This window comes from Heteronotia binoei, chromosome 12 (assembly GCF_032191835.1).
Source record: "Heteronotia binoei isolate CCM8104 ecotype False Entrance Well chromosome 12, APGP_CSIRO_Hbin_v1, whole genome shotgun sequence".
Classification (NCBI taxonomy): domain Eukaryota; kingdom Metazoa; phylum Chordata; class Lepidosauria; order Squamata; family Gekkonidae; genus Heteronotia; species Heteronotia binoei.
The window spans coordinates 10,917,302-10,935,352 of NC_083234.1; the positions used below are offsets into that span (position 1 = coordinate 10,917,302).

Below are 18,051 nucleotides of genomic sequence, written 5' to 3' on the forward strand. Positions count from 1 at the left end.
GAGATGGGTGGGGCTGAGAGGGCTCTGACAGAAGCTGCCCTTTCAAGGACAACTCCTGTGAGAGCTGTGGCTGACCAAGGCCCAATTCAGCAGGTGCAAATGGAGGAGTGGGGAATCAAACCGGTTCTCCCAGATAAGAGTCCGCACACTTAACACTACACCAAACTGGCTCTCACAAGGACAGCTCTGCAAGAGCTATGGCTGACCCAAGGCCATGCCAGCAGCTGCAAGTGGAGGAGTGGGGAATCAAACCCAGTTCTCCAGATAAGAGAGCTATGGCTGACCCAAGGCCATTCAGCAGGTGCAAGTGGAGGAGTGGGGAATCAAACCCGGTTCTCCCAGATAAGAGTTCGCACACTTCACCATTGCACCAAACCGGCTCTCAAGAGGTCCACCAACCTTGTGGGTCAACCTCCTGCCCTCTCCTTGGCACACTCTGACGTCCACCCCCACCTCCTTTTCCTCGTGCTCACACAGGAGTGATTATTATCCAGAGACAGGGATTATAAATTTTTCGTCAAGAGGCTCTGGGAACGGGTTCTTGCTCAGGAACTGACAGGCACATTGAGGACACGGAGAACATCCACTCTGCCAGGGAAACTTGCTTAGAGAGCCAATTTGGGCAGTGGTAAGTGCGTGGACTCTTATCTGGGAGAACCGGGTTTGATTCCCAACTCCTCACTTGCAGCTGCTGGAATGGCCTTGGGCAGCCATAGCTATCGCAGGAGTTGTCCTTGAAAGGGCAGCTTCTGTCAGAGCCTCTCAGCCTCACACACCTCACAGGGTGTCTGTTGTGGGGGAGAAGATATGGGAGATTGCGAGACGCTCAGTCTCTGATTCAGTGAGAAGGGCGGGGTATAAATCTGCAGTCTTCTTCTTCTTAATGACCCTGGGCCAGCCCCCAAAACCCTGCCTAGCCTCCCTCACTGGTAGGCACAACCAAGGAGGAGAAGACAGCCATGAAAACCCGCTTTGGTTCCCGCACTGAGAAGGAAAACAGGGTCCAAATTAAATACATACAAGAAGCTAGGCTGATTTTCACTAGGCATCAAACGCAGGCTTGCGCTGAGCATACACGGGCCACAGGCCTACAGTCGATCTCGCAAAGATGAATGACAGAACCACAGAGTTGGAAGGGGCCACACAGACCATCCAGTCTAACCCCCTGCTCAATGCAGGATCAGCCTAGAGCAGGTGTGGCCAAACTGTGGCCCGGGAGCCACATGTGGCTCTTTCACGCATATTGTGCGACTCTCGAAGCTCCTTCCACCCCATCGGCCAGCTTGGAGAAGGCATTTCTCTCTTTAAATCACTTTGCCAAGCCAAGCCAGCCAGCGGCTTGGAGAAACGCATTTAAAGTTTGCCTCTTCCTAAACTGAAAATATTATTGTATATAGTTACTACTGCTAGAATTCTATATGCTAAGTACTGGAAAAATGACATAATTCCTAATAGAGATGAGTTTATTAACAAACTGTTGGCTGCCGCAGAATCTGATTTACTATCACAAGATTAAGAAATGGCAATGTCCAAAAATGCCAAGAGGAATGGGATCCTGTTTATAAATGGGTTAAAAGTAGAGATGCTGGAATTGAGTAAATATGGGACATCCTTTCTGTTCAATATGCAGATGTTTAATCCTTTCCATCTCCCAGCGTGTATGGCTGGGTAGGTGTTTTGTTTGTTAGATGTTATATTTGTTTGTGTTGATTTGTTTTGTGGGTGATTGAGAATGTTGTTATTGTTGTTGTATATATGTTTTTCTGTTTCTCTTGATTTCTTTACTCTCATCAATAAAACTTTAAAATTTTTCAAAAAAAAATAAAGTTGCTTTCTTTCTGCCTCTCCCTCCTCTATGTATTTCCTTCCTCCCTACGTTCGTGTCTTGCAGCTCTCAAACACCTGACGTTTAATCTATGTGGCTCTTACGTTAAGCGAATTTGGCAAGCCCTGGCCTAGAGTATCCCTGACAAATATTTCAAGAGAGCAACCATGTCTCCCCACCTCAGCCTCCTCTTCTCCAGACATGTCCCTCAGCCTTTCCACGTGGGGTTTGGTCTCCAGGCACCTGAGCATCCTCATCCCCCTCCTGTGGACCCACATGCACACTGCAGATTTCCAACACGACAGTCCTATGCAAGATATGCCTCGGTGTATGCAGACAGCAGCCCTTGCAACGCACAATTTCCATGCACATCTGGGAAGCAATCACAAATGCAGAGAGGACTTATTCTCCCTTTCGACGCTTCTCTGCCCATCCTGCTCCCTCGTTTCCCTCGTCACCAGCTGGAGGAGACGCGCACGCAGGGGTGGCTCCTGTTCCCACGGGCACCCAGCCCTTGCTGACACATGCTCCCCACACAGGTCCAGCAGCTTGCTCGGGTTCGAACCAAGCAGATGGGTCCCACCACTGCAGATGTTTCCAGGAAGAAGCAACGCGCACAGGAGAGAAGAGGGTGTGGAAGGGGTGCCTTTGCAGGCATCTGCTTATTTATGTCCAGGGCTTTTTTTGTAGCAGGGACTCCTTTGCATATTAGGCCACACACCCCTGCTCTTCGTACAGGGCCTACTGTAAGCTCCAGGGGATTGGCTTCTTCAGGGGTGTGGCCTAATATGCAAAGGGCTTCCTGCTTCAAAAAAAAAAAAGTCCGGTTTATATCCCACTGTTCGCCCCACAGCTGGGACTTCAAAGCAGCTTAGAACATCATTCTCTCCTCTTCCTTTTCCTCCCCAACAACCCCCCTGTGATGTAGGCCAAGCTGAGAGTTGGGACAGGCCCCAGAACAGCCAGCAAGCTCCCACAGTAGACACGGGGATTCAAACCGGGGTCGCCTAGGGTCTTAGTCCAGCACTCGATCCACTCCACACATTGGCACTCTACAAGCCACACTTAAAGTCATCTCCTGTCTGGACCAACTGGTCTATCCCAACCTCCAGGCATATTTATCACCTATCAAGATTGCAGTCCCCGCTTTTTTGGGGGGGGGAGGGGTAATAAGCTTTTGAAAACCAAAGCTCCTTTTATCAGCGATGAGCAGCATTGACTCCCTCGTGTTCGATCCTTAAGTCTTGCAAAACAAAGAAGCAAAGTCTACAGGAAGCCAGACGCGGAATGGGCTGCAGGAGTCGCAACATACAACTAACGATGACAATAACAACTGGCCTCTAGTCCCAAGCAACTTGTAGCAATGCTTCACAGGCTTTCAAAGCAAAAACAAATCTGTATAGCGACCCTGCATTTCCTTGGTGGTCGCCCATCCAACTGCTAATCAGGATCAACCCTGCTCACACATGAGATCTGATGAGATCAGGCCAGCTTGTCTACCCAGATCAAGGTAACGGCTGAACAGAGGTGGTTTGCCCTTTCTTGCCTCTGCACAGCAACCCTGAACTTCCTAGGTGGTCACCCATCCAAGTGCTAATCAGGATCGAACCTGCTCACATATGAGATCTGATGAGATCAGGCCAGCTTGGTCCACCCAGATCAAGGTAACGGCTGAACAGAGGTGGTTTGCCATTTCTTGCCTCTGCATAGCAACCCTGAACTTTCTAGGTGGTCACCCATCCAAGTGCTAACCAGGGCTCACCCTGCTTAGCTTCTGAGATGTGATGAGACTGCAGTAGCTTGACCAGGCTTTCCCAAACTTTTTTCCCCGTGGCCCAGGGAGAGCAACAATGGCAGCGGGGAGAGTGGGGAGAACAACAGCGGCGGTGGGCAGAGGGGAGCGGGGAGAGCAACAGCAGCGGCAGGGAGAGCAGCACCGGCGGGGAGAGCGGGGCAGAGAGAGCAACAGCGGCAGCGGGGAGAGCAACGGTAGTGGTAGGGAGAGCGGGGCGGGAAGTCTAATGCGACCTGGTATTGAGACATCCATGGCCCGGTACCGGGTCGGGACCCAGCAAATGGGAAACGCTGGCTTGGACCATCTACCTTAGGGAAAGCGCCATCACGTTGTAGCTGACTTACATGGTGACCTCTTTGAGGTTTCAAGGCAAGAGATGAACAGAGGTGGTTTGCCATTGCCTGCCTCTGCTTAGCAACCCTGCACTTCCTTGGTGGTCTCCCCTCCAAAAACTAACCAGAGGTGACCTTGCTTAGCTTCTGTGCTCAGGCAAGTCTGTGCAGTGCAAGCTGCTACAACTAACGAGCCAACAATGAAATCACCAGGCTGCTCCCTTCACCATGAGACCAAAAAAGGTTCCCCGAATACCTCAACACACATTATGCAGCATATTTCTAACTGCGCACACGGCCGAGGCCAAGCGAGGCGGCTTCTGAGTCATTCGTTTGTCCCTATCAGCGAAAACACATTTTCGTAGCCTCCCTTGTGTCAAGCTATCTCAGCATCACCACAGACCTGTCTTAAAAATGAAAAGTATCTCCAAACCTCCCTGAAAGGAGAGTGCCTCATCGCTTACCGTGATACATTTCCCCCTCCCATAAGAACATAAGAGAAGCCATGTTGGATCAGGCCAATGGTCCATCCAGTCCAACGCTCTGTGTCACACAGCAGCCAAAACCCAGGTGCCATCCAGAGGTCCTCCAGTGGAGTCAGAACTCCAGAAGCCCTCTCACTGTTGCCCCCCAAACACCAAGAATACAGTGCATCAAGGCCCTGAACATAGGAGAAGCCATGTTGAATCAGGCCAATGGCCCATCCAGTATAACAATCTGTGTCACATAGCAACCAAAACTCCACTGCCAACAGGAGGTCCACCAGAGGGGCCAGAACTCCAGAAGCCCTCTCATTGTTGCCCCCAAATACCAAGAATACAGAGCATCACTGCCCCAGACATAAGAACAGAAGAGAAGCCATGTTGGATCAGGCCAATGGTCCATCCAGTCCAACATTCTGTATCACATAAGACACGCCATGTTGGATCAGGCCAATGGCCCCTCCAGTCCAACACTCTTTGTCACATAAGAACATAAGAGAAGCCATGTTGGATCAGGCCAATGACCCATCCAGTCCAACACTCTGTCACATAAGAACAGAAGAGAAGCCATGTTGGATCAGGCCAATGGCTCATCCAGTCCAACACTCTGTGTCACATAAGAACATAAGAGAGCCCTGTTGGATCAGGCCAATGACCCATCCAGTCAACACTCTGTCACATAAGAACAGAAGAGAAGCCATGTTGGATCAGGCCAATGGCCCATCCAGTCCAACACTTTGTGTCACATAAGAACAGAAGAGAAGCCATGTTGGATCAGGCCAATGGCCCATCCAGTGCAACACTCTGTGTCACATAAGAAAAGTCATGTTGGATCAAGCCAACCGGCCCATCCAGTCCAACACTGTGTGTCACACAGCAGCCAAAACTCAGGTGCCATCCGGAGGTCCACCAGTGGGTCCAGAACTCCAAAAGCCCTCTCACTGTTACCTCCCCCCCGCACCAAGAATACGGAGCATCACTGCCCCAAACAGAGTGTTCCATTTACAATAGGGGTGTCGAGCTCATTTGTTATGAGGACCGGATCTCACATAATGAGACCTTGCTGGGCCAGGCCGTGTGTGTCATAAAACGTAATGCCGGTTAGCAGAGACATAAACTTTATAAAGGACGCAGACAAACACAAAGATTTTTTTTTTGGAAGGCTTTAAATAAAACATGTTTAAAAGATTAGCACTCTTGCAATACTTTATTTAACAGTGTCTGATAACTGAATGAAGCAAGAGAGAGGGAGAAGGAAGCAAACTTGCTCACGGGCCAGATAGGAGCCCCCCCCGGGGGCCTGATTTGGCCCCCAGGCTGCATGTTTGACACCCCTGAACCTTGTGGCCGGTAGCCACTCATGGATCTCTGCTCCGCCTGTTTATCCAATTCCCTCTCGAACCTATCAGTGCTCGTAGCCGCCACCACGTCCTGCGGCAGTGGATATCACCATTACAAATATCTTGACTGTCAACAACCAGAGCTGCATTTGAACTCGAACTCAGAACCCCGTTCAGATGGGCCTCTCTCTGAGCATCTGCAGAGGGCGTCCGCCACCCCCACCCTCCCAATGAAGAAGAGGTTGAGCTTCGGGACCTCCCAGTCTCTCGCTTTCCAAATAAATTAACCACTAAATTATAGCTCTCCGTGGCTGTCCAGGGACCAAAAGGGAAGTACCCATTCCAATCCCTGACTCGGCCCCCTCCGCAGGCTCCAATGAGGTGGCAATCTTTCCATTTACAGCAAGCCTCACGCCAAGGCCTTCATTTGCCTCGAGCCAACCGGTGGGAAATTGAGGCTGAGAGCGTCCCGAGGGTGCCGCTACGCAAAGCTTCGGTGGTGCTGGCAGGCTTCAGGGATCAGGGCTCTTTTCACTCAACCAGTCGGGCAGCTTCAGCCCGACATCGACACGACTGGTTCTCCTGACTCGGCACCTCGCAGGCCCAGGCATCGTCGCAGGGATGAAGCAGTCAGTCAGGTTAGGAGGAGAAGCCAGCCCAACGTCACAGGAGGCGGCAAAACAGTCGAAATTGCAGTCATAGAACCATAGAGTTGGAAGGGACCTCCAGGGTCATCTAGTCCAACCCCTTGCCCAATGCAGGAAACTCACAAACGCCTCCCCCTAAATTCACAGGATCCACATTGCTGTCAGATGGCCATCTAGCCTCTGTCGAAAAACCTCCAAGGAAGGAGAGCCCACCACCTCCAGAGGAAGCCTGTTCCACTGAGGAACTGCTCTAACGGCTAGGAAGTTCTTCGTAATGTTGAGCCGGAAACTCTTTTGATTTAATTTCAACCCACTGATTCTGGTCCTAGCTTCCGGGGCCACAGAAAACAATTCCACACCATCCTTTACAGGACAGCCCTTCAAATACTTGAAGATGGCGATCCTATCACCTCTCAGCCGCCTCCTCTCCAGGCTAAACATCCCCAGCTCCTTCAACCTTTCCTCATAGGACTTGGTCCCCAGACCCCTCACCAGTGTTCCCTCTAATTGTGAGCAAAAATTCTACTTTGTGAGCTACTGGCATTAAAGTTGTGAGCTACTGTATAAATTAGTTAGCTTTGGGGCCATTTTTCCAGAGCTAAAACAAAAATGTGTGAGCTGGAGGCTAAAAATCTGTGAGCTAGCTCACACTAACTCAGCTTAGAGGGAACACTGCCCCTCACCATCTTCGTCGCCCTCCTCTGGACCCGTTCCAGCTTGTCTAGATCCTTCTTAAAACGTGGTGCCTAAAACTGAACACAACGCTCCAGGTGTGGTCTTACCAGAGCAGAGTAAAACGATACCATCACTTCACGTGATCTGGACACGACACTTCTGTTGATGAGTACTCCAAAGCTTGAAAGCGCTATCAAGTTGCAACCGGAGACCCTGCAGGGCAGCGGTGTCAAACGTGCGGCCCGCAGGATGGATCAGGTCCCTGGAGGGCTCCTACTGGGCCCACGAGCAACTTCTTCCTCTCTTGCCTCCTTCTGTGTCTCAGCTTGCTTTGCCAGGCTCGCTCCATCGCAATCTGTATAAAGTTTATATCTGCGCTACTTGGCATTGCATTTTATGACACACATGGCCCGCCCTGACAAGGTCTCATTTATATCAGACACAACAGACACCCTGTGACCCAAGGCCATTCCGACAGCTGTGACCCAAGGACAACCCAAGGCCATTCCAGCAGCTGCAAGTGGAGGAGTGGAGAATCAAACCCGGTTCTCCCAGATAAGAGAGCTATGACTGACTCAAGGCCATTCCAGCAGCTGCAAGTGGAGGAGTGGAGAATCAAACCCGGTTCTCCCAGATAAGAGAGCTGTGGCTGACCCAAGACCATTCCAGCAGCTGCAAGTGGAGGAGTGGAGAATCAAACCCGGTTCTCCCAGATAAGAGAGCTATGACTGACTCAAGGCCATTCCAGCAGCTGCAAGTGGAGGAGTGGGGAATCAAACCCGGTTCTCCTAGATAAGAGAGCTCTGGCTGACCCAAGGCCATTCCAGCAGGTGCAAGTGGAGGAGTGGGGAATCAAACCCGGTTCTCCCAGATAAGAGAGCTATGGCTGACCCAAGGCCATTCCAGCAGGTGCAGGTGGAGGAGTGGGGAATCAAACCCGGTTCTCCCAGAAAAGAGAGCTGTGGCTGACCCAAGACCATTCCAGCAGCTGCAAGCGGAGGAGTGGGGAATCAAACCTGGTTCTCCCAGATAAGAGTCCACGCACTTCACGCACTTCACCACCACACCAAACTGCTGCAGGCTTTTCATGGCAAGAGACATTCAGAGGTGGTCGACCATTGCCTGTCTCTGCATGGAAAGCCAAGATTTTCCAGGTGGTCTCCCACCCCAGTGCTAACTGGACTCTGCCCTGCTCAGCTTCTTAGATCTGAAGGTCAGGCTAGCCTGGGCCATCCCGATCAGGGCAGAAATGAACAGAGGTGGTCTGCCATTCCTTTCCTCAGCCCAGAAACTCTAGACTTCCTCGGTGGTCTCCCATCCAAATAGTAACCTGCTTGGGTTCGGAGATGTAAGATCGGGCTAGCCTGAGTCCTGCACGCAAAGCAGGAGACGTTCAGAGGTGGCTTGCCATTGCCTGCCTCTGTGTAGCTACCCTGGACTTTTTTGGCCGTCTCTAGTGTTCCCTCTAAGCTGAGTTAGTGTGAGCCAGCTCACAGGTTTTGAGCCTTCGGCTTACACGTTTTTGTTTTCGCTCAGGAAGGATGCCGTAACCAAACTGCCAGCTCACAACTTGAATGCCCGTAGCTCACAAGGCAGAATTTTTCTGCTCAAAAGCCCCCACAGCTCGGAGGGAGCACTGCTGGTCTCCCATCCAGGGGTGAGATTCTAGCAGGAGCTCTTTTGCATATTAGACCACACCCCCTTGATGTAGCCAATCCTCCAAGAGCTGACAAGGCTCTCAGGGGATTGGCTACGTCAAGGGGGGGATGGCCTAATATGCAAAGAAGCTCCTGCTAGAATCCCACCCCTGCTCCAAATCCGAATATTTACCAGGGCCAGCCTGGCTTAGTTTCCTAGATTATATGAGATCAGGCTAGCCTCAGCTTCCACGTCCGGGCCAAAGCCTAAAACTAGAGCACGGTTGGCCAAACTGTGGCTCTTTCGCACATATTGTGTGGCTCCTGAAGCCCTCACCACCTCACTGGCCAGCCTGGGAAAGGCATTTTTCTCTTTAAATCACTTCTCCGAGCCAAGCCAGCCAGTGGCTTGGAGAATGCATCTAAAGTTGCGTCATTTCCACCTCCCCCGTCTATTTTCCTTCCTTCCTTCCTTCCTTCCTTCCTTCCTTCCTTCCTTCCTTCCTTCCTTCCTTCCTTCCTTCCTTCCTTCCTTCCTTCCTTCCTTCCTTCCTTCCTCCCTCCCCCCCCCCCTCCCTCCCCATCTGATGTTCACGTCTTGCAGTTCTCGAACATCTGATGTTTATTCTACGTGGCTCTTACGTTAAGCAAGCTTGGCCACCCCTGGGCTAGAGGGCAAACGCCAACCGGAGAGAGCTCGCTCGGCTCCGAGTGGGACCTCGGGAGCCCAGCGTCTCTTCACAAAAGCTGGAGAGAGGCAGAGCAGCTCACATATCATTGCCTTTCTTCATGCGCAGGCATAAAAAAATGAGACACGTGCACGCCTGCATGGATGCTCTGGGGCCTCGCAGCTGAATAATCAGATCTTGATTCGTGGCTTGTTCCGAATCTGTGATGTTGTGCTGTTTATTATCTATTGTTCTGTTGTTTTCGGGGGGGGGGGGGTGTTGTTCTCTGCAGCTCAATTATTTCATTTTGGGAGCCTTTGTTTTAATTATTCAACCTTGCCCCGTTGTTTCAAGCGATCTGCTCTCTCGCGCTGCTCCACTGGCTTAATATGCTCAATTGATCTGTTTCTTTGTTTTGGCTCCAAGGTGTTTGACTCCAAGGCTCCAAGGTTGCCTCCCCCCCACACACACACCTTAAATGATACTTTATAAAAGACATCTTTGGCTGCATTTGCTGTTGGCGCTATGGGCATGCAATGATTACTATTGTTATTTTTGCACCTTGGGGTAGGGTTTTTAATTATTATATTGCTGCATTTTTATATTGATTTCTGCCGTATCTTCGGCCAAATGCTGGGAAAGAAATGTTCTAAACAAACAACGGAAAGTACTTCTCAGCTCTAGCAAAATCATGATATGGTGCCGGTGGTTAAAGAACCAGACTCGGATCTGGGAAGCCCGGGTTCGAATCCCCGCTCTGCCATGAAAGCTCACTGGGTGACACAGCGTAATCTACCTTACAGGGTTGTTGTGAGGATAAAACAGAAACGAGAATGATTAATGGGGTTGTAACACTTTCTCTATGGAGAAAGGTTAAAGCGCTTGGGGCTCTTTAGCTTGGAGAAATGTCAGCTGAGGGGTGACATGATCGAGGTTGACAAGATTACGCATGGGATAGAGAAGGTAGAGAAAGAAGTACTTTTCTCCCTTTCTCACAATACGGAACTTGTGTGCACTCAATGAAATTGCTGAGCAGTCCGGTTAGGACAGATAAAAGGAAGTACTTCTTCACCCAAAGGGTGATTAACACATGGAATTCACTGACACAGGAGGTGGTGGTGGCTACAAGCATAGACACCTTCAAGAGGGGATTGGAAAAACATATGGAGCAGAGGTCCATCAGTGGCTATTAGCCACAGCGTATTTTTGGAACTCTCTGTCTGGGGCAGTGATGCTCTGTATTCTTGGTGTCTGGGGGGGGAGGGGCAACAGTGGGAGGGCTTCTAGTGTCCTGACTCCACTGATGAAGCTCCTGATGGCATCTGTGGTGGGGGGGGGTTGGCCACTGTGTGACACAGTGTTGGACTGGGTGGGCCATTGGCCTGATCCAACATGGCTTCTCTTATGTTCTTGTGGGCCTACTTACTAGGCTAGCTTTGACACATGAAACTGCCTACGTCTACTCCCTGGGCCTTTTAGCTGGAGGTGCTGGGAACCGAACCTAGGACCTTCTGCATGCCAAGCAGACGCTCTGCCACTGAGCTAAGGTCCCTCTCCCGACTCAGGTGAGATTGTTACATCAGCTCCCCTTCTTCCTGTCACATGACTGTGGCATCTCATGCTTGCAGCTTTGCAGGCTCCAGGAGCAGAAGTTGACTCTCAAAGACCACCGGTTGAAGAAATTGGTCAAAGGCCACTGGCACGCTGTTGCAAAAGGCCTTAGAAGAAGGCAGTGATTGGCACACCGCTTACGGATGTCACCAAGGCACCCACGGTTCCCTAAAGCAAGGAAAGTAGGAATACGCCTCTCTGCAGATTCATCTCTCTCTCCCTCCTTTTTACACCGCCCTAAGAAATTCAGGATTTTTTTGTACTTCTTCCTGCCCCCATTTTGCTCCATAACAATCTTCTGATGTCCACTTAGCTTACAGAAGGTGTATGGCCAACAACGAGTTTCAAAGCTGAACGGGGATTTGAACCCAAGGCTTCAGAGATAAATCGCTACTCCATGAGGATTCACGCCTTAGTCCCTCTTGGCATGCCACCCACAATGGTGCCACTATGGGTGGCATGCCAGGAGGGACTGAGGCATTAATCCTCATGAGGTAGTGATTTAACTCCGAAGCCTTGGGTTCAAATCCCCGTTCACTTATGGAGCTCATGGGTTTATCCCGTTCTCTCTTGAAGCCATCTACATACATAGACACCTTCAAGAGGGGACTGGATAAACATATGGAGCAAAGATCCATCAGTGTCTATTAGCTACAAGGCATTGATGGAACTCTCTGTCTGGGGCAGTGATGCTCTGTATTCTTGGGGCTTGGGAGGCAACAGCGGGAGAGCTTCTGGAGTTTTGGCCCCACTGGTGGACCTCCTGATGGCACCTGCTTTTTTGGCCACTGGGTGACAGAGTGCCAACATGGCTTCTCTTACGTTCTTATGACACACACGGTGGAAGTGTAATCGAGACGGCTGGATGCGCCAGGAGATGCACCTTCGTGCCTTTCAAAAACCATTGCACCTCTTTAGACTGCACCTTGGCCCGCTGAAACGGGCATGTGATAACATATGATGTCCATAAAGTTGCCTTCAACTGAAACGGAGCCTGGCTCCATCAAGATCAGTATTGTCTGCTCAGGCAGGAAGCAGCATCCCAAGGTCTCAGGCAGAGGTCTTTTACATCACCTACTTCTTTGTTATTTCCACTGGAGATGCTGGGGATTGAACCTGAGACCTTCTGCACACAAAGTAGAAGCTCTGCCACTAAACCACAGCCCCTGTTCCACAGGGAAGCTGTCTCATACTGAAGAAGAAGAAGATGATGATGATGATGATATTGGATTTATACTCCGCCCTATACTCTGAATCGTAAAGTAATCACAATCTCCTTTACCTTCCCTCCACACACACAACAGACACCCTGTGAGGTGGGTGGGGCTGAGAGAGCTCTCCCAGAAGCTGCCCTTTCAAGGACAACTCCTGCGTGAGCTATGGCTGACCCAAGGCCAATCCAGCAGCTGCAAGTGGAGGAGGGGGGAATCAAACCCGGTTCTGCCAGATAAGAGTCCGCACCCTTCACCACTGGACCAAACTGGTTCTCTTTGGGTCCATCAGTGGCTCTCCGGGGTCTCTCACATGAGCTACTACATCATCCTTTTAGCTGGAGATGCCAAAAATTGAACCCGGGACCTTCTGCATGCCATGTAGATGTTCTGCCACCGAGCCACGGCCTGGGCTTTCATCTGGACACATTGCCACAAATGGTAACTAACAGAAGCACAGTTGTCTCACACCCAGAACTCCTGGTTGTGTCTCCCCAGGTGTCTCTTCGTGTCTTCATCCCATACACATTGGGAGCCTTTCAAGCCACGGCCAGTGACTGCCTCTCCCAGCGAAAGCACACCGATTGCATCATCGTTTACAGGAAACATCTCTGTGATGGGTTGCTGAGCCGACTGCACTAAAGAGAAATTTGTGGAACAGACTTCTTCTCTGTGTGTGTGTGTGTCTCTCATTTTAAGAAACCTTTTATGGCTTTTATGGCATGCAAAAAAAAATTATCTCTTTTTATTTGCGTACAAGTGAAAGCAAACATTGTAATCAAGAGAGGCAGACAAAAGCAGAGAATCAGACAGCCTAATAAAAAAATATATATCCGCATTGAAGCGATGTACATTAAAGGCATTACGGGGATTGCAGAGGAGAAGCTGAAAAACTGCTTGTTGATTCCATCGCAACCAGACTTTCAACTTTCCATTTTCTCTGCAGAAGGGAGGGGAAAGTATTCTCTGCCCTGGAGGGGGGAAGGCAAAAAAATATCTCATCTGCTCCCGGTTCTCTCCTCTGCCGACACATATTCTCATTCAGCGCGGATGCGTCAGCAGAACCGTCTCTGCTTCATGGTTAACCTGTGGAATTCACCGCTGCAGGATGCTACAGAGATGGAGATCTCTTTTGCTAGACAAACAAACGCCTGTCTGGTTCCCAGAAGCAGTAGGGGGTGGGTGAGCGACTACCAAGGAAGGTGTGATGGAGCAAAACAATCTGAATTTGAAGGACTGGACCAAAAACAGGGATGAATCTGATATAAATGAGACCTTGTAGGGCCAAGCCATGTTGGGTTGTGTACCTATTTATGACTAGGTAGCAGAGATATAAACTCTATAAAGGTGCCTATTTATGACAGCAATGAAGATCCTGTGAAAACTGACAGCAATGAAGATTTAGGGGGAGGTATTTGTGCGTTTTCTGCATTGTGCAGGGGGTTGGACTAGATGACCCTGGAGGTCCCTTCCAACTCTTTGATTATATGACACAGACAAACACAACGATTTTTTTAAAACCCTTAAAACATGCTTAAAGCATTAACACTTGTTGGTCTTAAAGGTGCTTTCCTTGTATTTCTCCCATGGGATCCAGGGAACTAGGCAAAGGAAGCTCCGGCTCTTTCCTTCCTTCCCCAGGGGAACAGGAGGGAGAGGAGCCTCAGCCAATAGAAGGAAGAGAGGCCTGCTCAATAGCTCTGCTGTGCAATTGAGAGAGCCTGGCAAAGCAAGCTCTCCCTCCCCCCATCCTCCCCAAGGCAGGAGCCTCCGCCAATGGAGAAAATAGAGGCTTTGTTCTGTAGCTCCTGTGCGATTGAGCAAGCCTGGCAAAGCAAGCTGTGATGCAGAAGGAAGCAAGAGAAAGGGAGAAGGAAGCAGACGACAGCTGGTCGCTCGGGGGCCTGAGAGGAGCCCTCCGAGGGCCTGATTCGGCCCCCCGGGCCACATGTTTGACATCCCTCACCTAAAAGGGCAGGGCAGGGGGGCGAGGGGAGAGACTTAATTCAAATGAATCCATATTCCGGTTCTCTGAACAGATGCAAACTAGCAAGCCATTTTCTCCTCCCAAAGGCTCCGATGAGGGCTTCGCCTGCCATTAATAAAAAGTGGCATTCTGAAAAACCCAGCAGCGCCAGCAAAATGAAGACGGGCACGATGGGATGGCAAGAGCCGCCGGACTGGTTCCACCCCTTCCATCCGCAGGCAAAGTCTTAAAAAGGCGCAGCCACGCCTGGCTTCCAGTCGCCCTGTCTGGTTTTGCCTGTTGCCCCCTCCCTTTCCTCATCTCTCTCTCCCCTCCTGTCAACATCAGATTGTAAGCTCCTCCGGGCAGGGACCTGCCCTTTTCTTAACGTAATCCTCTAAAGCACCAGCGACCTGGTTCGTGAGCGGAATGCGATTCATCGCCGGAAAATGAGAAACCAAACCAACCGTCGCATTTGGGGCTAAACCGGGGCGGGTCCATTGCTCTGCGGTGATGCGACCAAACCATAAGAAGACGAGTCTACTCGTGGAACACAGTCCGACGACAATATTTCCCAAATTTTGCACGGGAGCATCTGTAAATCTCCAAGGGCTTCATTGGAATCTGATATGCAGGCTTCGAATGCCGAGTGGCTTCTAGATCCGGGGCACCGGTTCCAGCATTTGATGAGCTGCTGAATGTTCATACTTTACATTTTGTGCGTTGTGTATGAGAGAGAAACAAAGCTGAAAGTACAAATATCACATTCTGCTCGTAGAACACAACATTCCCAGAAAGCACACTAGCATAAAACTGATTCTCCCCCCCCACCCTCACTTGTAAGGAATTCTCCTTCTCAGTGGTTTGCGCCGACGTGTTTGCAAAGCGTTTTAATCACCTCGCGAGCAGCAAAATGTTTCGAGAGGAAAATCCTCTCTGATTATCATGTCAGACGGAATAGATCGGCTCGTTTGTAGCTCACAGGCGAAATCCTTGGGCTTTCTGGAGGCGCAGATTCTGGGCTTCAGCTCTCTGAGCAGCTCCTTCTTCAACATAACCAGGCCCTCGAGCGACCCTAGGGACAAGGAACTCTGTCCCATTTAAACAGCGGCAAGGGCTCTCCAAGGCTAGAGTTGGTCCCCAAACTCATTTTGTTTCCCTCGGGGTACCAACGGTGCCACCTCCTGCCATTCTCCTGGCTCCAGTGGCGGGCTGGGTCTAAAACTATTGGTTGCCAGGAGACCTAGGGGGGCCCGCCCGCAACTATAAGGCTATCGTTTCATTTTTGTTAGAAATCAATAACATTTTCCAAAAAAAACTACGTAAGCGAGGAAAAGGTACACTTCAAACTTTTGCAAAACAAACATATGCTTTTCGCAATCGCGGCGTCCCTATATTGTACGTACAGCAAGCACCGGCAGCATGCAACAGATATTAAACGTCAATGCAGATTGCTATTTTCTCCAGAGCTGATCTCGGCCAGCTGGAGATCAGCTGCAAAAGCGGGAGATCCCCAGGCCCCACCTGGAGGCTGGCAACCCCAAATGCAACCTACATCGTAGCTGCGTGACAGTAACAACGTTGGAACGCCTATTCTACGTCCAAGCCACTGAAAGGCCGCTGACATTTTTAACCTATCGTGCGACGTTTAAGGGGAGCCGCTTCATCCGGGGGCCCCCTTGCCATCGGGCAAGCAGACATCCCGGCCAGTCGGCCACTGCCTGGCACCAAACCGTCCCCCGTGCCAAGCTTGGCACCCTTCAGGCCTCAGTTCAGCTCGCCCCCTGCTGTACCAGCAGCAGCAGCGCCGCGCAAGGACAGCCCCACTTGGCCTGCCAGCGGCCACTTCGGCGGGCATCCAACCCGCCAGCGGCGACCTAGCCCGGAGGGGTCCCGGTCCTTCCCCAAAGGGCTCCGCAGCTCCCGTCCCCGCGCGAGCAACCCCAGTTCTCTGCCTCCGCTGTGGCCAGCGGGCGCCCAAAGGCAGCCGCATCCCTCCCGAGCCTTCCCCACCAAGCCCGCCTTGGCCGGCTGCAGAGTTTCCCTCTCCGAAAAGCCAGCCCCTCCCGCTGCAGCACACTCCTTCCGGACCCAGGCGAAGAAAAGCTGGCACAGCCGGCGCCTCCAACGCCCAGGGATGCGCGCCAACACGACCTGCGCCCGGCCCAGCGAGCCCAACCAGCGCAGCGTGCGGAGCTTCTATTCTCGCCAAGGACACTCCGGATTTGATCCCATGCCCCCGTGCATTTCACAGGGGCCCCCGCCCTCAAGCTTCGAAGGCGCCCACGACTCATCTTTCCACCCCCCCTTGCCCTCCCCTCCCTAACCCCCGCCACCTTCAAAAAAAAATCTGAAATAACCGTCCAAACGCCACCAGGCAGAAGGGCACGGGCTCGGGAAACCCCGGCCAAGCCGGATCACCCCCTGGTGGGGCGCACCTTGGCATGGGGTGGCCGGAAGGGAGCGAGACCCCCCCCTCCCGAGCTGGCTCTCCGCTCTCCCCCAAGCGCAAGAGCCGGTGCACGGGGGTCACGCGGAGGAGCACAGATGTGCCTGGATAAGGGCCGGGGGGCTGCCCATCCAGTGGCAGCGCCGACCCTTCCACGAGCCGCGGGGCCAGGAGAAGGCAAAGCCCTACCCCGGCCCGCCTCCCCGCGCTCCGTCCAAGTAGCGATCCGGGCAAGCGGTTGCGCAATCCAGAACGCGATGGCTGCGGAGACTGGGGGAAGGGGGGAGCGCTCGGGTACCCACGCCAGCCAGTGGCCCCCCTAGACGGCAGCTGCCCCCCATCTCTGCTCCCAAGGCGCCCTCCCTCCAGTCGCCCCCCATAGACTTCCAACCCCGCCAGTGCCCCCCCAGACGGCAGCTGCCCCCCATCTCTGCTCCCAAGGCGCCCCCCTTCTCCAGTCGCCCCCCCACAGACTTCCAACCCCGCCAGTGCCCCCCTAGACGGCAGCTGCCCCCCATCTCTGCTCCCAAGGCGCCCCCCCTTCTCCAGTCGCCCCCCACAGACTTCCAACCCCGCCAGTGCCCCCCCAGACGGCAGCTGCCCCCCATCTCTGCTCCCAAGGCGCCCCCCTTCTCCAGTCGCCCCCCACACACTTCCAAGCCCTCCAGTGGCCCCCCAGACGGCAGTTGCCCCATCTCTGCTCCCAACGTGCCCCCCTTCTCCAGTCGCCCGCCACACACTTCCAAGCCCTCCAGTGGCCCCCCAGACGGCAGCTGCCCCCCATCTCTGCTCCCAACACGGACTCCCTTCTCCAGTCGCCCCCCGCCCTCCCCCACCACAACGCGGAGCCCGATCTCTCTTCCCCCCCCCCACCGCCACCTGGGTCGGGGGGGGGGCGCGCTCTCGCCCGCGGCCGGCTTACCTGGGAAGGAGGCGAGCGCCGCCAAGCCGAGCCCGGCGGTCCACCAGCCCCGGAGCCAGCCTTCGCGCAGCGGCCGCGCCATGGGCGAAAAAGGCGAGGGTTCCTCGACGGGTCGGGCGGCTTCAGCGGCACCCCGCCTCTGGCCGCACCATCCAGCGGGGGGAGGATCCCAAGAGGAAAGGCAGGCAGGAAGAAAAGAGCTCCGGGTCGGGCGGGAGAAGCCCAAAGGCGGGGGGTCTCCCGGGCAGTTGGAAACCGGGACTGCCAAAGGAGACCAAAAAAAATCAGGGGAAGTGGTCGGATATCCACAGGAGGAGGAGGAGGAGGCGCCGCGCCCGGGCGCAGGCGGGGAGCTCCGGCGTCGTCGCCTCGGCCAAGCGCTGGCTCCGTCCCTCCGAGGCCGGGCGGGCGGCTCCGGCTCAGCGGCCGACGGGCATCTCCCGACACGCTGCAATCAAAGCCGCCGCCGCCGCCTCCTCGTTGCTTCTTCG

The 18,051-nt window shown here is 52.9% G+C and overlaps 1 protein-coding gene across 5 annotated transcripts in view; it reads right to left on the reverse strand.

Annotated features, from left to right (window-relative positions):
- The window catches only part of NECTIN1 (nectin cell adhesion molecule 1), a 386,901-nt gene extending 369,236 nt beyond the window's left edge, over positions 1–17,665 (reverse strand). For all 5 annotated transcript variants that reach the window (XM_060251178.1, XM_060251182.1, XM_060251179.1 and 2 more), the window contains exon 1: positions 17,561–17,665. In XM_060251178.1, coding sequence (XP_060107161.1) covers positions 17,561–17,642 — 82 coding nt within the window. In that variant the 5' untranslated portion in view covers positions 17,643–17,665. The remainder of the gene's footprint in view (positions 1–17,560) is intronic.
- Between the last annotated feature and the right edge of the window lie 386 nt (positions 17,666–18,051).